The sequence below is a fragment of the Hypanus sabinus genome, chromosome 14 (assembly GCF_030144855.1).
Source record: "Hypanus sabinus isolate sHypSab1 chromosome 14, sHypSab1.hap1, whole genome shotgun sequence".
Taxonomy (NCBI): Eukaryota; Metazoa; Chordata; class Chondrichthyes; order Myliobatiformes; family Dasyatidae; genus Hypanus; species Hypanus sabinus.
This window is the reverse complement of record NC_082719.1, coordinates 7303081-7329429: the sequence shown is the minus strand read 5'-3', so window position 1 is coordinate 7329429 and position 26349 is coordinate 7303081. Positions and strand designations below refer to the sequence as shown.

Genomic DNA, 26349 nt, shown 5'->3' with positions numbered 1-26349 from the left:
ACCATCTACATTGTTGTATATAACACAAACAAGCAAGCAGTCCAGCATTGATCTTTTCCAGATCACTGATCACAGACATCCAGTCAGATTAACACATCTTCTCTGCTACTTTATGGCCAAGTCACTATGTGCCGTAATCATCTGTATCAGCTCACTTTGAGGGATCTTGTTGAAACTTTAGTAAAGCCAATGCATACAACATCCATTGCCTCATCCCTGTCAATCAAATTTTTCACCTCCTCGAAAAAAACTCAATTGGGCATGGGAGACTGCAGTTGCAAGGCATCAGGAGAAATTCACCAGGTCAGGCGGCATCTGTTTGGAGACAGTTGACTTCTCAGGTTGAGACACTTCATCAATCTGGATAAAGGGTGTTTGTCCAAAATGTCAACTGCCCATTTCCCTCTATAGATCCTGCCTGATGTGTTGAGTCCCTCAGCAGCTTTTGGTGTAAAACATCACCCATCCTGCCCTGCACAAAGCCATGCTAATTATCCCTAAAGTTAGGAGCACAGAAGATCTCAGTTCACCACCCTCCCCACCTCTGAGTTAGCTCCAATGACAGGAGGATTGGTGAGAATTGGAATTCTTCTTAAGCCCATCATGGGGCATGGGCCACCAACAGCAACTCGCGGAGTCCCCTGTCCTGGGCTGAAGGTTGATTGGGCCTCCACCTCACAACTTCATTCATCTTCTAAGCAAAGATCCTTCCTTGCCCAGGGAGCTTTTGTTGGCACTTCTGTAGAGCTGGGATTTTATGGCATGGGGTTGCTGACCCCATGTAATCAGTACAGAATCCTTTCTGAACTTAAGCATGTGAGTACTGCACATAGACAGAGTTCAGCTGCATGCCACCAAGTGGTAGAATTGCTGCACCTCATCAGGGAGAAGTAGTTTGCATTTAAGCAGTTGCTGTGCAGAGATACTATCGAAAGATAACCGGTAGCTGGTAGATGGACAGAGGGTGGACTGGAAAATCATAAGTGAGCAACAGTCAACAAGTGCAACATTTGTGGGATGTGAAGCTATGCATTCATTAAGTCCTATACGACTGATTGTATTTCTGTTGATGGTATTCTTGGCTGTATACTGTACTTAGCTGTTCAATTGCTTTTCAGCTGGATATGCCAAAAGAACACATTACAGCTAATGTTGCTACAATCATCAAGGATGTGTGTACCCAGAGACCAGTCAGTTTTGGTGAGTGATAATGTTGCTGTGTCGTTTTTGTAACTTATTATTTTCACATTTGAACAACAAAATTCAAGACATGCTAGTGATATTAAACCTTTTGGAAACTCCATGGAAAAGTTATTGAAAAGCACAAGTCAGAAAATTTCCACTGAATATCCCTTGGAGTACAGTTAAGTCAATCATCAAGAAATGGAAAGAATATGGCACAGCCGTAAATCTGCCTAGAACAGGCCGTCCTCAAAAATTGAGTGACTGTGCAAGAAGAGGACTAGTGAAGGAGGCCACTGAGAGATCTGTGACAGCTCTGGAGGAGTTACAAGCTTCAGTGGCTGAGATGGGAGAACTGCTGCCCAGGTCCTTCACCAGTCATAGCTTTATAGAAACATAGAAAATAGGTGCAGGAGTAGGCCATTTGGCCCTTTGAGCCTGCACCGCCATTCAGTATGATCATGGCTGATCATCCAACTCAGAAACCTGTACCTGCTTTCTCTCCACACCATAACCGCAAGGGCCATATCTAACTTAAATATAGCCAATGAACTGGCCTCAACTGTTTCCTGTGGCAGAGAATTCCACAGATTCACCACTCTCTGTGTGAAGGAAGTTTTTCCTCATCTTGGCCCTTTATCCTTAAACTGTGACCCCTCATTCTGGACTTCCCCAACATCGGAAACAATCTTCCTGCATCTAGCTTGTCCAATCCCTTTAGAATTTTATACGTTTCAATAAGATCCCCCCTCAATCTCTTCTAAATTCCAGTGAGTATAAGCCTAGTTGATCCAGTCTTTCTTCATATGAAAGTCCTGCCATCCCAGGAATCAATCTGGTGAACCTTCTCTGTACTCACTCTATGGCAAGAATGTCTTTCCTCAGATTAGGGGACCAAAACTGCACACAATATTCTAGGTGCGGTCTCACCAAGGCCTTGTACAACTGCAGTAGAACCTTCCTGCTCCTGTACTCAAATCCTTTTGCTATGAATGACAACATACCATTTGCCTTTTTCACCGCCTGCTGTACCTGCATGCCCACCTTCAATGACTGGTGTACAATGACACCCAGGTCTCGTTGCATCTCCCCTTTTCCTAATCAGCCACTGTTCAGATAATAATCTGTTTTCCTGTTCTTGCACCCAAAGTGGATAACCTCACATTTATCCACATTAAATTGCATGTGCCATGAATTTGCCCACTCACCTAACCAATCCAAGTCACCCTACATCCTCTAAGTATTCTCCTAACAGCTAACATCACCAACCAGCTTCATGTCATCCGCAAACTTGGAGATGCTGCAATTAATTCCCTCGTTTAAATCATTAATATATATTGTAAACAACTGGGGTCCCAGCACTGAGCCTTGCGGTACCCCACTAGTCACTGCCTGCCATTCTGAAAAGGTCCCGTTTACTCCCACTCTTTTTATGGGAGAAAGGCAAAGAGAAAGCCACTGTTGAAAAAAACCTCGCATGAAATCTTGTCTAGAGTTTGTCAGAAGGCATGTGGGAGCCTCTAAAGTCAGCTGGAAAAAGATTGAGGTTTGAAGAAACCAAAATTGAGATTTTGAAGTCTTTTGGAAAAATGAACCAGATATCATCCATGTGATATTCAGTGTGTACTAAATCTATATAAATATTAAAGGTTTGATGCAATTTGTGGAGCACTATAGAAACACAACATTTTTTGTTCTTGAGGTTGTAGTTGCAATTTACCTGGAGCTTGCATTGAGTTTAAGTTGAGGTCAGTGAAACTCTTCAGCCATTGACTGAGGTTCGCAAATTAAATTAGTATGGTATCGCTGGTCTTCCTGAGATTCTCAAAAGGATGAAGGGATGTTCAGGTGGATACTTTACTGTGATTGAACTAAATAAAAAGATCTTTTGTGCACATAATGAATAACTTAATAAAGATCATTTGTGCACTTAATGCATTGCGTGTGTGTGAGAGAGGTGGAAGAAACCAGTTGAGCCCTCATTTCTAACATCCTCTAATGAGAGCATAAATTCAAAATGTGCTCCATCTGTATAGTTTAAAAACAATGAAATCAAAGCTTTTTGATGAAGAGCAGGGAAGGTTCTGAGTTCTTTATCCTTGCTAAGTTAGCTATAATTAGAAGAATGATATTTAAAAAATAATTGGAGAAAGGATGGTAAAATTCACAACTTTCACTTTGATTTCTGTGTCTATAAAGAATATTCACCCAACCCCCATCCCTTAGAAGTTTTTTTTAACAATATTGAACCACAGTGGATTTAATTGGGCTTTTTGACACTGATCAGCAGAAAAAGACTCTTCTGTGTAAAAATGTAAACAGATCTCTACAAAGTGATTTAAATTAATTACAAATATAAAACACAAAATAATTGTATAAGTATTTACAACCCCCTTTAATATGACACACCAACTCGTCACTGGTGCAGCCAAATGATTTTTGAAGTCACATAGTTAAATGGAAATCACTAGTGTACAGTCAAGCTGTTTAAGTTGATTGTAGTAAAAATACACCTGTATCTGGAAGGTTCTGGCAAAAACTACACCATGAAGACAAAAAAAATCACTCCCAAGTACTCCATTAAAAGGTTATTGAAAAGCTCAAGTCAGAAAATTTCCACAATATCCCTTGAAGTACAATTATGTCAATCATCAGGAAATGGAAAGAATATGGCACAGTCATAAATCTGCCTAGAGCAGGCCGTCCTCAAAAACTGAGTGATTGTGCAAGAAGGGGACTAGTGAAGGAGGCCACTGAGAGACCCATGACAACTCTGGAGGAGTTACAAGCTTCAGTGGCTGAGATGGGAGAGGCTGTGATGTACTGCTTCACCAGTCACAGCTTTATGGGAGAAAGGCAAAGAGAAAGCCACTGTTGGGAAAAACCTCACATGAAATCTTGGCTAGAGTTTGCCAGAAAGTACGTGGGAGCCTCTGAAGTCAGCTGGTAGAAGGTTATGAGGTTTGAAGAAACCAAAATTGAGCTTTTTGGCCATGAAATTAAATGTTATGTTTAGCATAAGTGTGGTGGTGGCTGCCTCATACTGTGGGGATGTTTTATTGAAGCAGGTCCTGTAAGGCTTGTGAAGGTTGAGGGTAAAATGAATGCAGCAAAATAGAGGGAAATCCTGGAGGAAAACCTGTTGCAGTCTGCAAGAGAACTGCAACAATAACCCCAAGCATAAGGCCAAAGCTATACAAGAATGGCTTAAAAACAACAATGTTATTGTCCTGGTGTGGTTAAGTCAGAGTCCAGACCTCAATCCAATTGAGAATTTGTGGCTGGATGTGAAATGGGTTGTTTACTCATGATCCCCATGGAATCTGACAGAGTGTGAGCAGTTTTACAAAGAAGCATGGGGAAAAATTGCTGTCTTCAGATGTGCAGAGCTGACAGAGCCCTATCCACACAGACTCAAGGCTGTAATTGCTGCTGAAGATGCATCTACTACCTACTGATTGAAGGGAGTGTTAATTATGCAATCATTTATTTTGTTTAATAATTGTGATAAATTTAGACCAATTTGTAGAAATTTGTTTTCACTTTGATACAAAAGAGTCTTTTCTGTTGATCGGTGTTTAAAATAGCCAAAATAAATCCACGGTGTTGTAAAACAATAAAAAATGAAAACTTCCAAGAGGGTGAATACTTTTTATAGGCACAGTATGCAAGTGCATAATACACATAGACAGGCATATAATTCATTTGCATGCCACTAAGCAGTAGGTACTGCTTCATTGTAGAGTTGAAGGGCCTTTTTGAAATTGTTTTTTTCCAACTAAGATATTTATTGAAGGAAAATACAAATTCAATTTTTGGATTAATATCTTCACAAGTTAGAAGGAAGTTCCTTTATCAATGACCAATGACCATTTTAGATAGTTAAACTTTGAATACCAATTTTTTTAAAAAACAAAGAAATTACATATTTCATAAGTTGCTGCAGATCCTGGGCTTATTTTGTATTTCCAATCTATATTTTTATTTTTAATATAAACATTAGCTAATTTGACTTCTCTCTTTTCTCAGGTCCATTTGTTGAAAGAGCAATTATTTGCAGTGCAACCAGTGAATCTATGTTGTTTAAAGTAGATCCTTTCTTGCCTCAAATAACAGAAGACAATGATGAAGAGAATCAGTAGCACTGTGGTTAATTAATAACTACTTTTATACAAACTACCAATGGCATATTGTGGTGAAATAAACATTTATATATGTAATAAGTTAATAAGCTGAATATAAAAAGGAATATCTGAACAGGAGTCAAGTGCATCTTATTAAAGTTTATTTAAAAGGCTTGTTTGCTTTATCAGATTCAGTCAGTTTTCTCAGTGGGCAGGTTTCTCTCAATAGCTGGTACATTTAAGATCCCACAGTTTAAGTTTCACATAGAATCTAATAAAAAAAAATCAATATTTTCAAAATTCAATGTAAATACTACATTGAAATACTACTTTAAAGTACTATCATAAGTAGCAACCAATTGAGACTTTAAAAATCTTACAGAATAGTACTCTTAAAAACAAAGCACTGCCTTAGTCAGCAGGTTTTCAGCAGATATGGCTCATCACTGACTTTTTCCTGTTTCACTTTGGTTCCAGTGTTTGAAGATTTTCTGTTGATTGTTGCAAAGTTCAAGTTTCATTCAGAATAACCATAATTTCATTAAAAGGTGGAGCAGATTTGAAACATCTGATTTCTTCTTAGTTGCAATGTTTCTATGACTTCAGTATCCTTCCATTATTCTCAAGAAATGGTGCATAATCTTGAGAACAGGAAATTGCTTCCAAGGTGAATATCTGGAGCAAGGTATTTTAACTAGGATACAAACTGAACATTGATGCATGTCCTTTCTTTGAACATTCCACTGACAATATTAAAATGGTGCTTCCATAATCATACTTGGCTGGATGGAGTTTCTTCTTTGAGATGAATTGTGGACTGCTCCATATTGCCATATTAAGTGAAGAAAGCCAGATTACTATAAGTATATTTTAATGATTTGATCTAATGTTATGTTGGTACACTTTTTTTAATGTGAATATCAATACAAGTCTGCATTAGTTTACTAACAGTACCTGTGTAGTTTTGGTAGACAATCCACACAATGATAGCTGTCAGTTATGTTCTGATGTTTTCTGTAAATTAAAAGGAATAAGTCATACTTTGAACACCTTCCTGCTTATTTTGTACAGGAAAGGAAGTAATTCTGCTTCTGCTCATATTCCTATTCTAGAAAGTATTGTGATTTGTTTCTATAAGTTTCTTTCTTTATCTACCTCTCACCATTGCTATTTCTGTGCACAAGTGAGCTGATATTTTTCTAGCAATGTTGTTATAGTTTACAGAATTATTATCAATGGCTTAAAGGATTTTATTAAATCACGGGCGACATGCTGGATGACTAGAAGACAGCAAATGTGTTATCTTTATTCTGGTGGGCAATAGATACAAGCCAACTAACTATAGACCTGAGTTTAACATCAGTGATAGGGTGAATCTAATGTCAGTGGTGGGAAAAGTTCAAGTTCGTTGTCATCTGACTACATGTATACAACCAATCAAGACATTATCCTGGACCATGGTGCACGTCCACTAAACTCATATCATAGACAGCACATAAAACAAAATATTGCCACAAGTACTTAATAATTACAAGTGCATGCAATGCACAGCACAGATAACTCGATCACAGCTCGCTGTTCTAGTAGTAGTATGGTATTCATTAATCTCACAGTTTGAGGGAAGAAGCTGTTACTGAGACTGGTAATTCTAATCCTGTACCTCCTTTCTGATGGTAGTGGGTCATAGAGATTGTGTGATGGGTAGTAGGGATCCTCAGCAATGCTATGGACACTTCATGTACAACACTCCTGGTAAATGTCACATGTGGGGGGAGGAAGATCTCCAAGATCCTCTGAGGTTTTTACTATCTTGTGGTCCAATGCCTTAAAGTTTCCATATCACACAATGATGCAACTAGACAGAACACAATGCTCTCGATGGTGCTCCTGTAGAAGTTGTTAGAATGGAACACAAAAGCCAGAAATTAATTGAAGATCATCAATATCTTTGTTAAGGGGAGATCCAGTCCAGCAAATTTGTTTGTTTTTCCAAAGGCTGCAGAATGTACTGATGAGCTTAGTGCAAATCAACAATATCATAAAAGTAAAAAAGAGGGCATATAACATAGCAAAAATTAGTGGAAAGGTAGAGGATTGAGAAGCATTTAAAAAACCAGAAGGCAACTAAAAAAGTCATAAGGAGAGAAAAGATGAAATCTGAAGGTAAGTTATCCAATAATATAAAAGAGAATGCAAAAAAGTTTTTTCAGATATATAAAGAGTAAAAAGTTGAGAATGGATATTGGACTACTGGGAAATTACTGGAGAGGTCGTAATGGGGACAAAGAAATGGCAGATGAACTTAAGTGTTTTGCATCAATCTTCACTGGAAGACACTAGTAGTATGCCAGAAATGTAAGAATGTCGGGGCGGAAGTGAGTGTAGTTGCCATTAGAAAGGAAAAGGGCATTGTGACGATGAAAGGTCTGAAGGTAGATAGGTTACCTGGACCAGATAAACTACACCATAGGGTTCTGAAAGAGCAGAAGAGATTATGGAGGCATTAGCAATGACCTTTCAAGCATCACCAGATCACAGAAAAGTAAAAATATCACTCCACTCTTTTAAGAAAATAAGGAGGCAGAAGAAAGGAAATTATAGGCCAATTAACCTGCGTTTAGTGGGTGGAAGGATGTTGGCGTCCATTATAAAGGATGAGCTTTAGGGGAACTTGGAGGCACATGATAAAATAGGCTAAAGTTAGCATGGTTTCATTAAGGGAAAATCTTGCCTGACCAATCAATTGAATATTGAGGCAATAACTGGCAGGATAGACGGAGGAGAGTCAGTAGTTGTCTACTAGGATTTTCAGAAGGCCTTTGACAAGGTGCCACACATGAGGCTGCTTAACAAGATAAGTACCTGTGGTTTTACACTGAAGTTAAATACATGAATAGAAGATTGGCTGACAGGAGGCAAAGAGTGAGAATAGAGGAAGCCTTTTCTGGTTGGCTGCTAGTGACTAGTGTTCTGCAGGAGTCAGTGTTGCGACTGCTTCTTTTCATGTTATACGTCAGTGATTTGAATGATGGAATTGATGGCTTTGTGGCCAAGTTTGTGGATAATACAAAGATGGGTGGAGGGGCTGGTAGTGTTGAGGAAGAAGAGAGTCTGCAGAAGGACTTGAACAGACTGGGAGAATGGGCAATGAAGTAGCTGATGGAATATATTGTAGGGAAGTGTATGGTCATAAATTTTAGTGGAAGGAATAAAGATGTAGACTGTTTTCTAAATGGGGAGGAAAAGCAGAGGCGCAAAGAACTTGGGAGTCTTTATGCAGGATTTCCTAAAGGTTGATGACCAAAAGTTTAGGACCCTTGTAATTTAAGACAAGTGACAAATTACATCCAAAAATTAGTTTGATAATTAATAGACTAAGATTGATGGTGGAGGATTGTTTCTGTGAAAAGCTTGTAACCAGTGATGTACTACAGGCTACCAAGTTATATCGATTAATCAGTGGATATAACAGAGCAACAGCAGATGGAATTTGATATTGAAAGTGTGAGGTAATGTATTTTGGGAAAATTAGTAAGGATAGAAATATTGAGGAACACAAACCTTGGTGTGCAATTCCAATGATCCTTTAATATAGTATAGGTAGATAATATAGTGAAAAAGGCATATGGGATGCTTGCCCTCATTAGCTGTGCCTTGGAATATCAAAGCAGGGTCATATTACAAATTTTTGATAGAATTTGATACGTTGAGGATAGAGATATTTTCATAAAGTCTACACCTTGGATTAGAACATCATTTGAGCTCACAAATCAAGTAATTTCAATCTCTGAAATCTAAGATAAGGAATAAGAAACATGTTATATTCATCCACTGCTGCAGATATTCTTTTGCATCCTTTTATAGTTTGTGGCCAAGTTTATCACTATTGGTGAGTTATTTTGCTGAACGACACAAAGGCATTGTCCCCATTTTGTGCAATGCTAGTTACTTCATGCACTGTGGGACTGATAACACAAAAAATATACCAGAGGCACTCCTGTGAATGAAAATTCATTGGGGCCAATAGGGAAGTTATCAATGTAAGAGGGTGCTGTTTCATCTTACACTGCAGGCAAAATATCAGTAATGTATTCAGCTTGTAGGAGAGAAACAGATAACTGATTAGCTCGAGTGAGTTAACAAGTTGAAGATTTGTGTGGAGAACTGAAATCCATGGTGAGCATACATTTGTCATAGTGCTTTCACCCAGCTGTATTAGCCCACTGTCAAGTCCTTGCAATATGCTCCAATTTTAGTTCCTAAGAAACAACATTGTGCAGTAATGTATGACCATGTAACACCTCAACCATAGGATAGACATCCCAAGGCACTTTATAGAGAAGTTACCAACCATTGAAAAAAAATGCCAAGCCATAGAGGGATGTATTGGCAGATGGCAACAGTATTAATCAAAAATACTAAGATTTTTGTGGCAATTAAAAAAGAAGAGTTGAAGATAGCAAGGTTTAAGGAGGGAATGCCAGAAGCCTTGCTGGCCAGAGATACAACTAGTAAAGGTGAGATTTGGATTCTAGAGCCCAAAGTTGGAGGAAAAGATTATGGAGAAAGTGATAGGCATAATCATGGTAACATTTGGAGTCACACTCCAGTTGGTCATTACAATAGAGAATTTTTCATTACTATGCCAATTCTTCCCAGGTTGTAGAAACTACAAAATGAGTTAAACATAAGTAAATGCACAAGGGGATTTTTTTTTTGGCTTCAAATCCACTTTCCATCCTGATCTCCATAACTTTAGTGCAATCATCTTTCTTTGCTTTGAATATGTTTTAAGTACTCTTTATCTTGAGGTCCAACATACATATAAGACTTTTTTTTAGAGAAGCCATCAGGTGAAAAAGAATTGCAAAAGAAGGGAAAATGATAGGGCAGCCAAGGAATTTGAATGATCTGGTTTACACTGTTTGTCAACCAGAGAGGCATGCTTCCTGGATGAATTCTGACTTCTAGATAACTTGATTTATCTCGTACAGCTGATCTTTTTGTTCTTGCTGCTCATCTTAGCCGCTCCCTTATATTCCATCCTGCTCCAAACCCAACTAAAGTACCCTTAGGATTTTTGCAAGGTGTATAAACACTCAAACATATATACAATTTTGAAATTATGTGAAGTCCCTTAATGCCTTTCAGATTGACCTGTTTCAGTCAGGAGTCTATGAATTTATGACAAAATTAACTGTATAAAAGCAGAATATCACTAGATTATTAAAAACCCGCTCATTCTGCAGAAACTGAGTAGTTAAAATTCTCAGAAGACACATCTGCAGGTATGATTTACTATTATCATTTCTCAGTGCTTCTTGTTTTTCTCCTTTAATATAACATCAATGTAGCAATGGGATTGTAGCCATAGCTGCAGTTGTATACCTGCATAACTGCAATGTAGTCCATAACTGCAGTTCGGTTGTAAATGCAAGTCCTAACAAACCATTTTAAAATAAAGAAAAATAAGCTGCAGAATTTTAACATCAGTGGTGACAGTGATGGCTAATTAAAAAACTATATAATCACATTACTAATAACTAGACGCTTGATTTTTCATTTTAAGCAATTCTTTTTAACTTTTCATGCTTTAACTTATTGTGCAGGAATGAAGTTATGGAATCGTATCGAGCTGGTTCGATATTCAGCTCCTTGCCTCCAGTGGTTATTGTGGCAATGTTATGTTTGCCTGCTTTCAAAGTCATACCAGGTCTTGAAGAGTTATTTCTACAGAAGCTTATTGGTCTTGTGCTGAATGCCAAGTTTCTTGGCATATTCCATCTTTTTTGTAATTAATTTACAGGATGTAGGTGTCACCAACTAAGTCACCATTTATTGCCCATCCCTAGTTGCCCTTGAGAGGGTGTTGATGAGCTGCCTTCTTGACATGCTGCAGTCCCTGGGGTGCAGGTACACCCACAGTGCTGTTAGGGAAGGAATTCCATGATTTTGATGGAATGGCATCGTATTTCGAAGTCAGGATGGTGAGTGACTTGGAGAGGGATTTCCGAGTGGTGGTGTTCCCAGGTATCTGCTGTTCTCATCCTTCTAGATGGTAGTGGTCGTGGGTCTGGAAGGTGCTTCCTTAGGAACTTTGGTGTGTTGTTGCAGTGCATCTTGTAGTTAGTACACACTGCTGCGACTGTTCATCAATGGTGGAGGGATCGGATGCTTGTGGAAGGAGTACCAATCAAGGGGGCTGCCTTCTACTGGATGGTATCAAGCTTCTTGAGTGTTAATGGAGCCATCCAGGCAAGTGGCGAGTATTCCATTACACTCCTAACCTGGTGTGGACATGCTTTGGGGAGACAGGAGGTGAACTACACACTGCGGATTTCTTGACCTGCTCTGGTAGCCATGGTGTTTATATGGCTAGACCAGATCAAGTTTCTGTCGATGGTAACCCCCTAGGATGCTGGTAGTAGAGGATTCAGTGATGGTGATGCCACTGCATGTCAAGGAACGATGGTTAGAGCCTCTCTTGTTGGAAATGGTCAATGCCTGGCACTTATGTAGCTCAAATGTTACTTGCCACTTGTTAGCCCAAGCTGGGATATTGTCCAGGTTCTGCTGCATTTGGGAATGAACTGTTTCACTATCTGAGGAGTCACAAATGGTGCAGAACATTGTGCACTCATCTGCGAACATCCACATTTCTGACCTTATGATGGAAGGAAGGTCATTGATGAAGCAGCCAAAGCTGGTTGGTCCTAGGATACTTCCCTGAGGAACTGCAGTGATGAACTGAGGATGAGGTGATTGACCTCCAACCTCCACAACCTTTGTGTCAAGTATGATCCCAACCCACAGAGGCTTTTCCCGCTAATTCCCATTGACTCCAATTTAGCTAGTGTGCCTTGATGCCATACGCAGTCGAATGCTGCCTTAATGTTGAGGACTATCACTCTTACCTCACCTCTGGTATGGTAAATTCCATGTTTGGACCAAGGAGGTGATGATGTCAGGAGCCGAGTGGCCTTGACGGAACCCAAACTGGGCATTCGTAAGCAGGTTATTGCTGAGTAGGTGCTGCACGATAGCACTGTTGATGACCCCTTCCGTTACTTTGCTGATTTGAGAGTAGCCTGATAGGGCACTAATTGGCTGGGTTGGACTTGTACTGACATATAAGACATACCTGGGCAATTTTGCATATTGCTGAGTAGATGCTGGTATTCAAGCTGTACAGGAGCAGCTTGGCTAGTGGGGCGGCAAATTCTGGAGCACAAGTCTTCAGGATTTTGTCTGGGCCCATAGCCTTCACAGTATCCAGTGCTTTCAGCCATTTCTTGGTATGTGGAGTGAATCGGATTGGCTGCATACTGAGATCTGGGATGTTGGGGACTTCTGAAGGAGGTCGAGCTGGATCATCTACTTGGCACTTATAACTGAAGATTGTTGCAAATGCTTCAGCTTTATCTTTTGCATAGGTGTGCTGGGCTCCTCTGTCATTGAGGATGGGAATATTTGTGGAGCCTCCTCCTCCAGTGAGTTGTTTAGTTGTCCATCACTATTCATGGCTGGATATCAGAATCAGGTTTATTATCACTGGCATGTGACATGAAATTTGTTAACTTAGCAGCAGCAGTTCAATGCAATACATAATCTAGCAGAGAAGAAAAATAATAATTAATAAAATAAAAAATAATAAATAAACAAATCAATTACATTTATTGAATAGATTAAAAGAATTCAAAAACATATATACTGTATATTTTTTAAAAAGTGAGGTAGTGTCCAAAGATCCAATGTCCATTTTGGAATTGGATGGCAGAGGGGAAGAAGCAGTTCCTGAATCACTGAGTGTGTGCCTTCAGGCTTCTGTACTTCCTACCTGATGGTATCAGTGAGAAAATAGTATGTTTTTGGTGCTGCACGTCCTTAATAATGGACGCTGCCTTTCTGAGACGCCACTCCCTGGGGATGTCCTGGGTACTTTGTAGGTTAGTACCCAAGATGGAGCTGACTAGATTTACAACCTTCTTCAGCTTCTTTCCGTCCTGTGCAGTAGCCCCTCCATACCAGACAGTGATGCAGCCTGTCAGAATGCTCTCCATGGTACAACTATAGAAGCTTTTGAGTGTATTTGTTGATATGCCAAATCTCTTCAAACTCCTAATAAAGTATAGCTGCGGTCTTGCCTTCTTTACAACTACATCAATACGTTGGGTCTAGGTTAGATCCTCAGAGATCTCGACACCCAGGAACTTGAAGCTACTCATTCTCTCTACTTCTGATCCCTCTATGAGGATTGGTTTGTGTTCCTTTGTCTTACCCTTCCTGAAGTCCACAATCAGCTCTTTCGTCTTACTGACATTGAGTGCCAGGTTGTTGCTGTGGCACCACTCCACCAGTTCGTATATCTCACTACAGAGCTTAGATCTGATCCATTGATCGTGGGACTACTTAGCTCTATCTATTACTTGCTGCTTATGGCGCTTGGCATGCACGTTGTCCTGTATTGTGGCTTCACCAGGGTTTTGCCTCATATTGAGGTATGCCTGGTGTTATTTTCGACATGCCCTCCTGCACTCTTCATTGAACCAGGATTAATCCCCTGGCCTGGTGGTAGTAGATAGATAGATACTTTATTCATCCCCAAGGGGAATTTCAACATTTTTCCAGTGTCCCATACACTTAATGTAGCAAAACTAATTACGTACAGTATTTAACTCGGTATAAATATGATATGCATCTAAAATCACCCTCCCAAAAAGCATTAATAAATAGCTTTTTAAAAGTTCTTAAATAGTTTACTAAAGTGCATTGAGTGGTAATTTAAGCTCAGTCCTAACCCCGGCACTTTAACATGTCTTGCCCCTGGCGGTTGAATTGTAGAGCCGAATGGCGTTGGGGAGTAATGATCTCTTCATCCTGTCTGAGGAGCATTGCATTGACAGCAACCTGCTGCTGAAGCTGCTTCTCTGTCTCTGGATGGTGCTGTGCAGAGGATGTTCAGGGTTTTCCATGATTGACCGTAGCCTACTCAGCGCCCTCCGCTCTGCCACCGATGTCATACTCTCCAGTTCTGTGCCCACGACAGAGCCCGCCTTCCTTACCAGCTTATTAAGACGTGAGGTGTCCCTCTTCTTAATGCTGCCTCCCCAGCACGCCACCACAAAGAAGAGGGCGCTCTCCACAACTGACCGATAGAACATCTTCAGCATCTCACTACAAACATTGAATGATGCCAGCCTTCTGAGGAAGTACAGTTGACTCTGTGCTTTCCTGCGTTGGCAGTCCAGTCTAGCTTCTCGTCTAACTGCACTCCCAGATACTTGTAGGTCTTAACCTGCTCCACACATTCTCCATTAATGATCACTAATGTTAGGGTGGGGGATATGCTGGGCCATGTGGTTACAGATTGTAGTTGAGAACAATTCTGCTGCTGCTGATGGCCTACAGTGTGTCATAGACACCCAGTCTCAGACTGCTAGATCTGTTCGAAGTCTATCCCATTTAGCACAGTGTTAGTGCCACACAATGCGGTGGAGGGTTTCTTCAATGTGGAGGTGGGATTTAGTCTCCACAAATACTGTGCGGTGGTCACTTCTAACAATGCCGTCATGGACAGATGCTTCTGCACCAGGCAGGTTGGTGAGAATGAGGCCAAGTGTGTTTTACCCACTTGTTGGTTTCCTCACCACCTACTATAGTTCCAGTCTAGTAGTTACATCCAGTAGGACCCGACCAGCTCGGTCTGTGTTGATACTGCCGAGCCACTCTTGCTGATGGACATTGAAGCCCCCCACCCAGAGTACATTCTGTGCCTTTGCCACCCTCAATGCCTCCTCCAAGTGCTGCTCAACATGGAGAAGTACGGGTTTGTCAGCTGAGGGAGGACAGTATGTGGTAATCAGCAGGAGGTTTCCTTGCCCATGTTTAACCTGGTGCCATCCATGAGACTTCATGGAAACCAGAGTTGATGTTGAGAGTTGCCAGGGCAACTCCCTCTCTACTGTGCACCACTGTGCCTCCACCTCTGCTCAGTCTGTCCTGCCAGTGAGACAGTTCATGCCCAGGAATGGTTATGGTGGAGTCCGGAATGTTAACTGTCAGTTTCATCAATGAAAATATCATAAACCTGAGCTATCTGTAACATAATCAAATGAAAGCAATACCTGTGTGCATGTCACTAATAACAGCTTCTTAAAATTGGTTCTTCAATAATGAAGTAAATATGAAGATGTGAGATTTGATTTAGTTGTTTCCCCTCAAATTGGGTAAATGACTTGGACTCAGGATAGATCAGTCTTCCTAAGTAATGAGCTCTTGGTTGTCATGGTGTCTATTATAAGACCTTAATACCAAAGACCATAAATTCTAGCAGTTATATTAAGGACTGCAACGAACATTGGTTCTAGACTTTAAAACTCCGCAGACATGAACATTTTTCCTACAATTCAAAATTACAAGTAAGTTTTAAAGGCTATCTGAATGGCAACCTTTAGCCAACCATCTCCCCATATTGTTTTGTTTTGGACACAATTGATTCTTGGAGGGGGTGTATCTTTACAGTAATCAAGCAGCCTTCACTAGTTCATGTTACTTATTTAATGGGGAAAAAATCTAAAGATGTCGCAAAGTGCAGTTTCTTGAAGATAATATAAGAAATACACTAGAGAAATTGCATATAGTAAATTCCTACAACAGCAATGTGACACTGTTTGATATTTCCCTTCAGTACATGTTAGAAAGCAGTAACATTTTTTTCTTTCCTAAGATGCAACAAGGTCAAAATAGAATTGAGTATTCATCACCTGAAATCCATGCTCATTTGGCACAAGTGTCCGATATATTTCAAAAGGCATGAGGTGACAGTGACTTGAAGCTAACTTCAAGTCAAGTCAAGTCAAGTCAAGTCACCTTTTATTGTCACTTTGACCACAGTACAGAGTAAAAATGAAACAACGTTCCTCCAGGACCCAGGTGCTACATGAAACAACACAAAACTACACTAGACTATGTGAGACAACTCAAGGCTACTCTAGACTACATAAAACACAAAAACTACACTATACTACAGACCTACACAGGACTACATAAAGTGCACAAAACAGTGCAGGGCAGCACAATAATAAACAAATAAATAAATAATAAACAAGACAATAGGCACAGTAGAGGACAAATTTCAATATAATAAATGATGTAGATGTCAGTCTAGACTCTGGGTATTGAGGAGTCTGATGGCTTGGGGGAAGAAACTATTGCACAGTCTGGTCATGAGAACTTGCCCTAGAATAAATGTAAGTTAGTCTTTACTCATGTTTTATTTGTATTGAATATTTATAAAGCACTGCCACTTGAAGGAGCTTCATATCATACTTTTCAGCTATGTTCCTTTATTTGCAAAGCCAAGTATATGAATCAAAGGCTACAAATTCGGTGTGATCAGATCCCATTTGTAAGAATGGTCAGTTTAGGTTGCTCTTGGGTTAAGGAAGGATATGGAATGGACCAGCAGCTCTTGAGGACAAAAGGAAGTCTCAGGATATTGCAGATTCCCATCAATGCTTGAGTCCGTTGTATCCTGGACTGTCTGTGTAAAATGAAGAGTTAAGGTAAGGGCTTAAAATAACGTTTTTTTAAAAAAACATACTTAACTTTTGTTGTTTTGAATAATAATTCATCTATAGAGAAAGGAAATAACTTAATAGTGGTTCTGGCACGTCTTTTTTTTTACTTTATAATTAGTTTTATTATGACAAATTAGATACTTTCCCTCAAAAGAATAAAATTGAAAATTTTGTTCACAATCAATTGACAAAAGAATTTGTCATTCAGTGCAGAGGACAACGCTTTAAGATGTATATCCATCTTCCTTTTCACTTGGCATCCCATTAGAACACTGTATAAATGACATTGTCTCTGAGCAGAGTGGTGTATTGTGAGTTAATACAGGATAAACAGCGGCACTTTGTGACATTGAATGAAAAGAGGAAAGCAGCAGCCTCAGAAGTTTGTGGATCCTCTTGGAGGCAGCTATTAGATTAATTAGAAAATACAAAAATACATAATAGGAATATTAACCAATATTTACATAATATCCCACAAAAATTTAATAAAAAACTGTTGATCCTATGACACAAACTCCAAAGTCATCCAGGAGTTAGGAATGGTGGATAAATGAAATGAATGCTGCATCATTCCAATCACATCATGCGTAGATCCGCACAAAAGTTGAAATAGCAATTATGTCCAGTACTTCCTCCAATCCATAAGTTACCAGCAGGATTGCATTGATTATTACGTCCGCTCTCAGCACATAGGTCTGCCACAACAAGTAGTACAAGGAAAACAACATACTTCCAATTGTCAGAACCATGTTAATAACTATTGGAATTGCTTCTTCAGTCAGGTTCCCTTTGAAACCATGTTATAGCCTTATCACTTCCAGAATTACCATAAGAATCAGAAGAATCAAATCAAGAGCCAGATTTCCACCTGGGAAACTAAAAACCTGACCTTTCATCAACACCATTTTCCCGAACAGCTGATGGTTCTGGCACATCTGCTGTGGATAAGTGACACAAAAGGGCAATTTTAGCATTGATGGAATTACGTAGGAGGCATGTTCGCAGCTATACTTCATTAGGAGTTTGAGGAAATTTGGATGTCATGAAAGAATCTAGCAAATTTCTACAGATGAAGCATGCAGAATATTCTGACTGGTTGCATCACCACCTAGTATGGAGGGACTTAGCCAGCACCATCATGGACACAAGTCTCCCCACCATCAGGAATAGCCTCTAAAGGTTGCACATCAGGAAAGTAGTATCCATCATTAATGACCCTCAGTCTCCAGGACATGCTCTCTTCTCATTAGTGTCATTGGGGAGCAAGTAGAGGAGCCTGAAGATGCACTCTTAAAGCTTTAGGAACAGTTTTAACTGCCATCAGTTTTCTAAACAGTCCATGAACTCATGCACACTACATCACAATTTGTCTTTTGCACATCTATTTTTGATTGCAAATTATACTACATGTTTTGCAATATGCTGCTACCATGAAATAACACATTTTACAGCATAAAAATGCTGGAGGAACTCAGCAAGCCAGGCAGCATCTATAGAGAAAAGTATAGTTGACATTTCAGGCCAAAACATTGACTGTACTCTTTTCCTAGATGCTGAAATTTTTGTATGTGTCGCTGATTTTCTATTGTTTGAAATTTTACGGCATACGTCAGTGATAATAAACTTGATTCTGATTCTGAGATTAAAACCAAATTGACTAAAAGACAAAGTTTTATCCTGCTATTTCCCAAAATGAACCACGCAGCTGTTCATAGATTTTTAGATGTTGAACGTATTTAGAGTATTAATCTCTTGGAATTGTGAAATAGCAACTGAAGAATAAAATTATGGTAACAATCTGAAATATATAAAAAGCTCTAGTCACAAGACTGCTGCATTGTAAAAAAAAGACATCTGGTTCATTGATACCCTGCAGAGAGAAGATCTGCCATCTTTACCTATACTGTGCTACCCTGTATGTATAATCTTCCCCTCAGCAATAGGGTGACTCTTAATGACATTTCTCTATGTATATAAGCTTCTTCCATCCATGCTGGCATTGGCTGGAATTACCAGAATAAAGTTCATATGAAAAACGTCCATCCTTACATCCAGGGTACCTTCTATCTTGTTCGGTGGCTCTATAATTGTCTTAGATAAAATTACATAAACAACAGATCCGGCAGCTCGGATTTAAGCACCCATGAGGCACTGTGGACTATCACCATTCAACCAAGTAAGGGATTGGATGCTGTAGGAAAACACATCCCTGGTTGGAGTCATATCTTGAAAAAAGCAATATGGTTGTTGTTGTTGGAGGTTACTCCTCCTGTCCTAGGGACCCCATTGCAGAAGTTTCTCAGAGTAACATTCTAAACCCTAAAACTTTAAGCTATATCAATAATGACAAAATGTTTGATAACAATTGCATTATATTAAATTCCATTCACAAATCTGACAGATAAAGCAGTTCATATCTCACTTATGCATAAATAAGTGGTAATGGGCATTCACAACACCAAAGTGCCAAGCAATAACTATCTCCAGCAAGATAAAGTTTGTTTGTTGCCCCTGATGTTTATTCACAAATGCTCAGTTAACATCTCCATTCACCGGAGACTCAAATGAACCCGCCACATCAATACTATAGTTACAAGAGAAGGTCAGATACAGCATGTATTGTTGCAAGTGTTTAATCTCCTGATACCTAAAAGACTTTCTACTGTCTTCTAGATTCAAAGTGGCCAACACAGGTAGATAACATGGTTAGGAACGGATATGGAATACTGTCCTTCATTAGTTGGGCTCTGAATACAGAAGAAGGGAAGTTATATTCTAAAATAACAAAATCTTGGTCAGATCTCAGCTGGAATACTGTGTGTGGCTGCACACAATCCTCCAGTTGAGGTCTGACTAACCACATTATACACCTGTGTTTGCATTTTCAAGTATCTATGGATTTGTATTCCAAAGGACCTCAAATTCATCAATACTCCCTAAGACCCTTCCATACATGATATTTATCCTAGCCTCATTACTGGTCACAAAATGCATCACCTCACATTTGTCTGGATTAAACTCCCTGCAAGTTATCAGTCCATTTCACTAACACATTGATAACTCTCTGCAGCCAGACTATCTTCCACAGTACCAACAATTCACCAATCTTCATGTCACTTGCAAAGTTATTGATCATGCTTCCTATATCCACACGGAAGTCATTCACACATATATATGGAACAAGAGGAATCCCACCTAGTCACAAGCAACCAATCACAAAAAACAACTCTCTGCTACTACACTCTGTCTCCTTGCCAAACTAATTTTCGATCCTGTTTGTCAACTTGCTCTGGATTCCATAGCCTAAATATTTTTAAATGGTATCCCATGTGGGACCTTGTCAAAGGTCTTACTAAAGTCAATGTAAATCATATCTAATGCTTCACCTTAGTGATACATATTGTTAGCTCATAAAAGTATTTGATGAAATTGGACAGGCAAGGAAATGACCTTGGCAAAGCCAAGTTGGCTATATCTGATTAGTTCTTTCCTTTTCAAGTGATCATTAAGAACATAAGAAATGGAAGGAGGAGGAGTAGGCCATCTGGCCGATCGAGCCTGCTCTGCCATTCAATAAGATCATGGCTGATCTGGCCATGGACTCATTTCCATCTACCTGTCTTTTCCCCATAACCCTTAATTCCACTGTTATGCAAAAATCTATCCAACCTTGTCATAAACATATTTACTGAGGTAGCTTCCACTGCTTCATTGGGCAGAGAATTCCATAGGTTCACCATTCTGGGAAAAGCCGTCTTCCTAATCTCCATCCTACAGAGACTATGTATAAGAGGCAGAAAGAGCAACACCCCCTCCCCATTCACATACTACCCAGAGGCATCCCCTATTCCATCTGTAGCAGTCCACAGTTCATACATTAATCAGTCAGAATTCACAAAACAGTAGACAGAGCAAGTCTTCCTTTCGACCAAGGGACTGCCAAAGGAAAAGTAGATGGAGCTGTGACAAATGTGCTCAAATGGCTCAAGTTTGGACATGACTGGGAATTTAATATTCCTGGTTCCAACTTTTTGAAAAGACTGGGTCTCATATGTTTAGAGGGAGGATGAAAGGCTGGGGGTGGTGTTTGTCATGACCACAAAGGAGTACAGTTAGACTTCATTTGATTATTTAATCTCTCTATTTCTCTGCAGTAGACAATGAGATTGAAGTGGTCAGGTGTGGGTTGTGTAAACCTGCACTAAAGACAACAGTCTGTATGCTTCAGAATTATCCAGCTTTTTGGTTTCCTGGGTCTTGGAAAATAAACCAGCCTAAAAGATAATATCAAAAAATACAAAAAAAAACTGAGCACAAAGGGACTTGAGAGTCCTTTTGCAGGGTTCCCTAAAGGTTAATTTGCAGACTGAGTCTGAGGTGAGGATGGCAAATGTGATATTAACATTCATTTCAAGAAGACTAGAATATAAAAGCATGTTGAGATTTTATAAACACTGGCAAAGCCTCACTTGAAGTATTATGACCAGTTTTGGACTCCTTATATTAGAAAGCATGTGCTGAAACAGGAGAAGGTTCAAAGGAGGTTCATGAAAATGAATCCAGGATTGAATAGCTTGTCATGTGAATAATGTTTGAAGGCTCTGGGCCTGTATTCACTGGAATTCAGAAGAATGAGGCGTGTCTCATTGAAACCTATCAAATGGTGAAAGGCCTTGACAGAGTGGATGTGGAGAAGATGTTCCCTGTGGTGGGAGAGTCTAAGACCAGAGGACAAAGCCTCAGAATAGAGGGGCATCCTTTTAGAAAGGGGATAAGGAGGAACTTCTCTCGCCAGAGAGTGGTGAATCTGCAGAATTCTTTGCCACAGGCAGCTGTGGAGGCCAAGGCTTTATGTATATTTAAGGCAGAGGTTGATAAATTCTTGATTGGTCAGGGCATGAAGAGATACAGGAGAAGGCAGGATATTGGGGCTGAGAGGAAAATTAGATAGCCATGACAAAATAGCAGAGCAGACTCGAGGGGCCAAATGGTCTAATTCTTCTCCAGTATCTTATGGTCTAAGACTTAACTTTATTTAAGATTATCTTTATCAATCAGAAACATATAGTGAAATGGATTGTTTGTGTCAATCACCAACACAGACATCACCCACAGCTTACTAACCCTGACCGTATGTCTTTGGAATATGCAGGAAGCGGAGCACCTGAACGAAACCCATGTGGTCACGGGGAGAAAGAGTAAACTCCTTACAAGTAGTGCTGGAATTGAAACCAAATCACTGGCACTGCAGCAGTATTATGTTAATTATTATGCTAAAGGAAAAGCAGGTGTTGGCTAAAGGCTGATTTATACCTGTGCGTCACATCTACACCATAGGTGACATGCATCTCCCCAAAAGAGTAACCCACGTGTTGCGGCAACGCAGACCACAACAACTGTGATTGGTCTGCTTGGTAGCACCGCATTTCCGGTTGCTTCTTCTCCATGTCTGTACACTGATGAGAAATAGATGAATCAAACGGTCAAATCTACCTGCCGACATACGAAAATGTTTGAAATGCATTTCCTTGTCCATGTCTCTCATGAAGAAACTCAACACAGTGGCATAGAAACCCCATTGCCAACTAGCATTTTGACGCACACCAATGCATGCTCACTAAGGGGTAGAGCGACGCAGAAGTGAAAATCAGAGCTACAACGTAGCCCGTACACACAAGTACAAATCAGCCTTTACTCCTATTGTGGATTTTCTATCTGGAATGTCAACCATACCTCTGCTTCCACAGTTGCTGCCTGATCCACAGAGTTCTTCCACTAGTTTGTCTTTTGTAACATCTACACCAACATATCAAGCAACTTTTAAATGATGTCAATAGTCACATTTGTTTCTTAGTTTTGATTGAAAATTAGAAACAAGTAAGTTTGATTTAGATGTTGCATGAGACCTAACCAAAAGTACTGGCTGTTTTTCCTTTAAAGTTCGGTTAGCTGCACTGCCTCCACTGTCTGAAAAAAATGTGAAGATTATAAACACAAGAGATTCTACAGTTAATGGATATCTAGAGTAACGCACACAAAATGCTGGAGGAATTCAACAGGTCAGGCAGTGTCTATGTGGGATAAACAGTCAATGCTTCAGGCCAACACCCTTCATCAAGATTCATGATGAAGGGTCGCAGCCCAACCGTTGACTGTTTAGTCCTCCCCACAGATGCTGTCTGACCTGCTGAGCTGAGTGCATCCATCATTTTGTGTGTTACTCCAAGATACAAAAATTGATTTGATGAGATTGTAATCTATTAAGTCAAAATCTGAATCTGAATCAATACACCACAGAGTTTATAAAAACAGTCGTAGGTTGGTGCGTCACCACAAAATCTTTCAGAGTCTTCCCCAGCTGGAAGTCCTGGGAAATTCCTGAGACCTGCAACCTGCTGAGATCAGAGGCATTCAAGTCTGGCAACCAAGAAAGTTACGAGAGGTCCAGGTATGATTGATCTCCGGAAAGCCACCTCACGGGCAAAGTGGCCTAAATTTGAATCAATGAAGAATGCTCAACAGTTGTGACAGGGCTTGAATACCATCACTTCTCTTGTAAAGCAAAATCAAGTGACATAGGTGATAGCTGGGCTTTGCTTCCAGATGAGCTCAATGCCTTCTATGCTCATTTTGACTGTCAAAACATGGAGAAACTATCACAAACTCACACAGCCCCTGATGATCCTGTGATTTCGGTCTCTGAGCTTGATGTGAGAGCATCCTTCAGGACTGTGAACCCACAGAAAGCGTCCTCTGCCCAGATGAGGTGCCTGGCCAAGTACTGAAGACCCGTGCTGCTGATTAACTGGCTGGGGTATTCACTGAGTTCTTTAACCTCTGAGTGGTGCCAATAACAACAACCTCTTACTCACAACATCAGCAAGACCAAGGAGCTGTTTATTATCTTCAGGAGGAGGAAACCGGAGGTCCATGAGCCAGTCCTCATTGGAGGATCAGAGATGCAGAGTGTCAGCAACTTTAAATTCCTCAATATTATTACATCAGAGGACCTGCCCTGGGCCCAGCACATACAGTAAGTGCAATTATGAAGAAATCACAGTACCACCTAGAACCACAGCACAGAAAACAGGCCATTTGGCCCTTTAGTCTGTGCCAAAACTTTATTCCACTAGTCCCATTGACCTGCACCCAGTCCATAGCCCTCCGGGCCTCTCCAATCCATGTATCTATCCAATTTGTTAAAACTTAAGAGTGATCCCGCATTTACCACGTCAGATGGCAGCTCATTCCACACTCCCACCACTCTGAGTGAAGCTCCCTCTCTGCTCAGCAACACTGGGAAGGATCTTGGCCTTGACAGTGTACAGTCTCCTTGCATTTTCCCTACCAATGTGCAACTCTACTTCCTTAGGAGTTTGCGAAGATTCGGCATGTTATCTAAAACTCTGATGAACTTCTATAAATGTGTGGTAAAGAGTGTATTGACTGGCTGCATCACAGCCTTGTATGGAAACACCAATGCCCTTGAATGAAAAACTGTATGAAAAATAGTGAGTATGGCCCAGTCGATCATAGGTAAAGCCCTCTCCACTATTGAGCACATCTAGATGGAGCGCTGTTGCAGGAAAACAGCCTCCATCATTAGTGACCCCCACCACCCAGGTCACACCTTCTTTTCACCACTGCCATCAAGAAGAGGTTACGGAAACCTCAGGACTCCCACCAACAGGTCCAGGAACAGTTATTACCCCTCAACCATCAGGCTCCTGAACCAGACGGAATAACTTCACTCTTCCCATAACCTACGGACTCACTTTCATCTCATGTTTTTGATATTTATTACTTTTTAATTAACTGAAACTCTGTGTCTACTCTGTGTATGCTTCTTATAATGAAATAAACCTCTCTCAGATCTCCCCTCAGCCTCAGGCACTGCAGAGAAAACAACCCAAGTTTATCCGGCCTCTCATGATAGCTCATCCCCTCTAAGCCAGGCAGCATCCTGGGAAACCTCTTTTGCACCCTCTCCAAATCCTTCCTTAGTGGGGTGAGCACAATGCTCCAGATGTGGCCTAACCAGAGTTTTTTTAAAGATGCAACATAACCTCCCGGCCTTTGAACTCAATGCCTCCAGTAATAAAAGCAAGCCTTGTTAACAACCTAATCCACCTGTGTTGCCTTTCAAGGAGCTGTGAACTTGGATCCCAAGACCTCTCTGCTCAGCAATACTGGTAGGGATCTTGCCCTTAACAGTGTACTGTCTCCTTGCATTTTCCCTACCTCACATTTACCTGGGTTGAACTCCATCTGCCATTTCTCAGACCAGATCTTCAACTGATTTGTATCACAGCGTACTCCTTTCCAGTCTTCTACACTATCCACAGCTCCATCAATCTTGGTATCGTCTGCAAACTTACTAACCCACCTACCTACATTTTCATCCAGGTCATTTGTACACACCACAAACAATACAGACAACCGCTGACTGCCCTGTCTTCCCTGTACTTTGATAATACATTTACTTTGAACTGTCGACTGCATCCCAAGCCTATCTTAGTTACTGTAAGTTGACTTCACTTTGCATTCAATGTGCCTGAGAAGGCATGTGTTTGTAGATAAATGTTGACTGATTTACGTATAATTGTCTGTTAATTTACGTATTATTACGTATAGCAGCAGCGATCAATTCGCTGAAAACACAGGAGGGCGCCATCGCATGCAAGAATAAAATTGTAAAATGAAGCACAAACTTTCTTGCAACCGCGAATCATGGAACAGTTGACCTTCCGTCCCGAAAGGAAGTCATTTTTGGTCCTTCAGCGGGGCGATGGAGCACGGCGCTCGACAGCGGGGCATCGGGTTTCACTCGTCACGTGACGCACCGGGACGGGTTCGCGCTCAGTTGTAAGTAACTTCGCTAACTCCAACACGTCCCGGTCTTCCATCTCACTCCTCCCAGGGCGCCTCGACTTCACGTGCGTTGCTCTCGTACGGTGGCAGCCCTTGGGTGTCCTGGAAGACAAAGCTTCCTCCAGCGACCCCCGACTTTCTGAGGGACAGACCACTCTCATGGTGGTTCCATTTGATCGGCTGATATAAGGACCGGTTCTTCTCTCTCAGTTTGGAAACTTCGTGATCATTGCAATCTGCGAAAGATTTCGCCGTATGAAGCGCCGGGAATACCTTGCACGGGAAGAGTAATGATCATACAATAAGTTTCTGATTTGCAAACGCTCCGTATCCCACCCCTCCCCCAAATCACACATATCTCCTCCCGTCTTGCCCTGCTCTCTCTATCCCCGTAGCAGCTGGCCAGGAGAGGTAGATCTCCGCTGGTGTGGGAGAGTCGCCTCCAGCCAGCGAGCACCTCCGATCCAGCGCCGATACGTACGCTCGCCGCTGTTGGTGCGGCTCATCCCGCCCCCATTACGTGCTGAGGGGGAGAAAAACCTTGGAAAGAGCACTTGCAGCCACATGAAAACATTTGGCTCCGGCGCAACTTG

The 26349-nt window shown here is 40.7% G+C and overlaps 1 protein-coding gene and 1 long non-coding RNA gene across 5 annotated transcripts in view; one reads left to right on the top strand and one right to left on the bottom strand.

Moving 5' to 3' along the window:
• mrpl1 (mitochondrial ribosomal protein L1) overlaps positions 1-5481 on the top strand; it is a 60912-nt gene extending 55431 nt beyond the window's left edge. For all 4 annotated transcript variants that reach the window (XM_059988740.1, XM_059988742.1, XM_059988739.1 and 1 more), the window contains exons 8-9: positions 1119-1200; positions 5212-5481. In XM_059988740.1, coding sequence (XP_059844723.1) covers positions 1119-1200; positions 5212-5324 — 195 coding nt within the window. In that variant the 3' untranslated portion in view covers positions 5325-5481. The remainder of the gene's footprint in view (positions 1-1118; positions 1201-5211) is intronic.
• Positions 5211-26173, bottom strand: LOC132404545 (uncharacterized). The gene is made up of 2 exons (XR_009515561.1): positions 25597-26173; positions 5211-12915 (listed from the first exon to the last, which is right to left on the bottom strand). It is a non-coding gene; the product is annotated as an uncharacterized LOC132404545 (long non-coding RNA).
• Between the last annotated feature and the right edge of the window lie 176 nt (positions 26174-26349).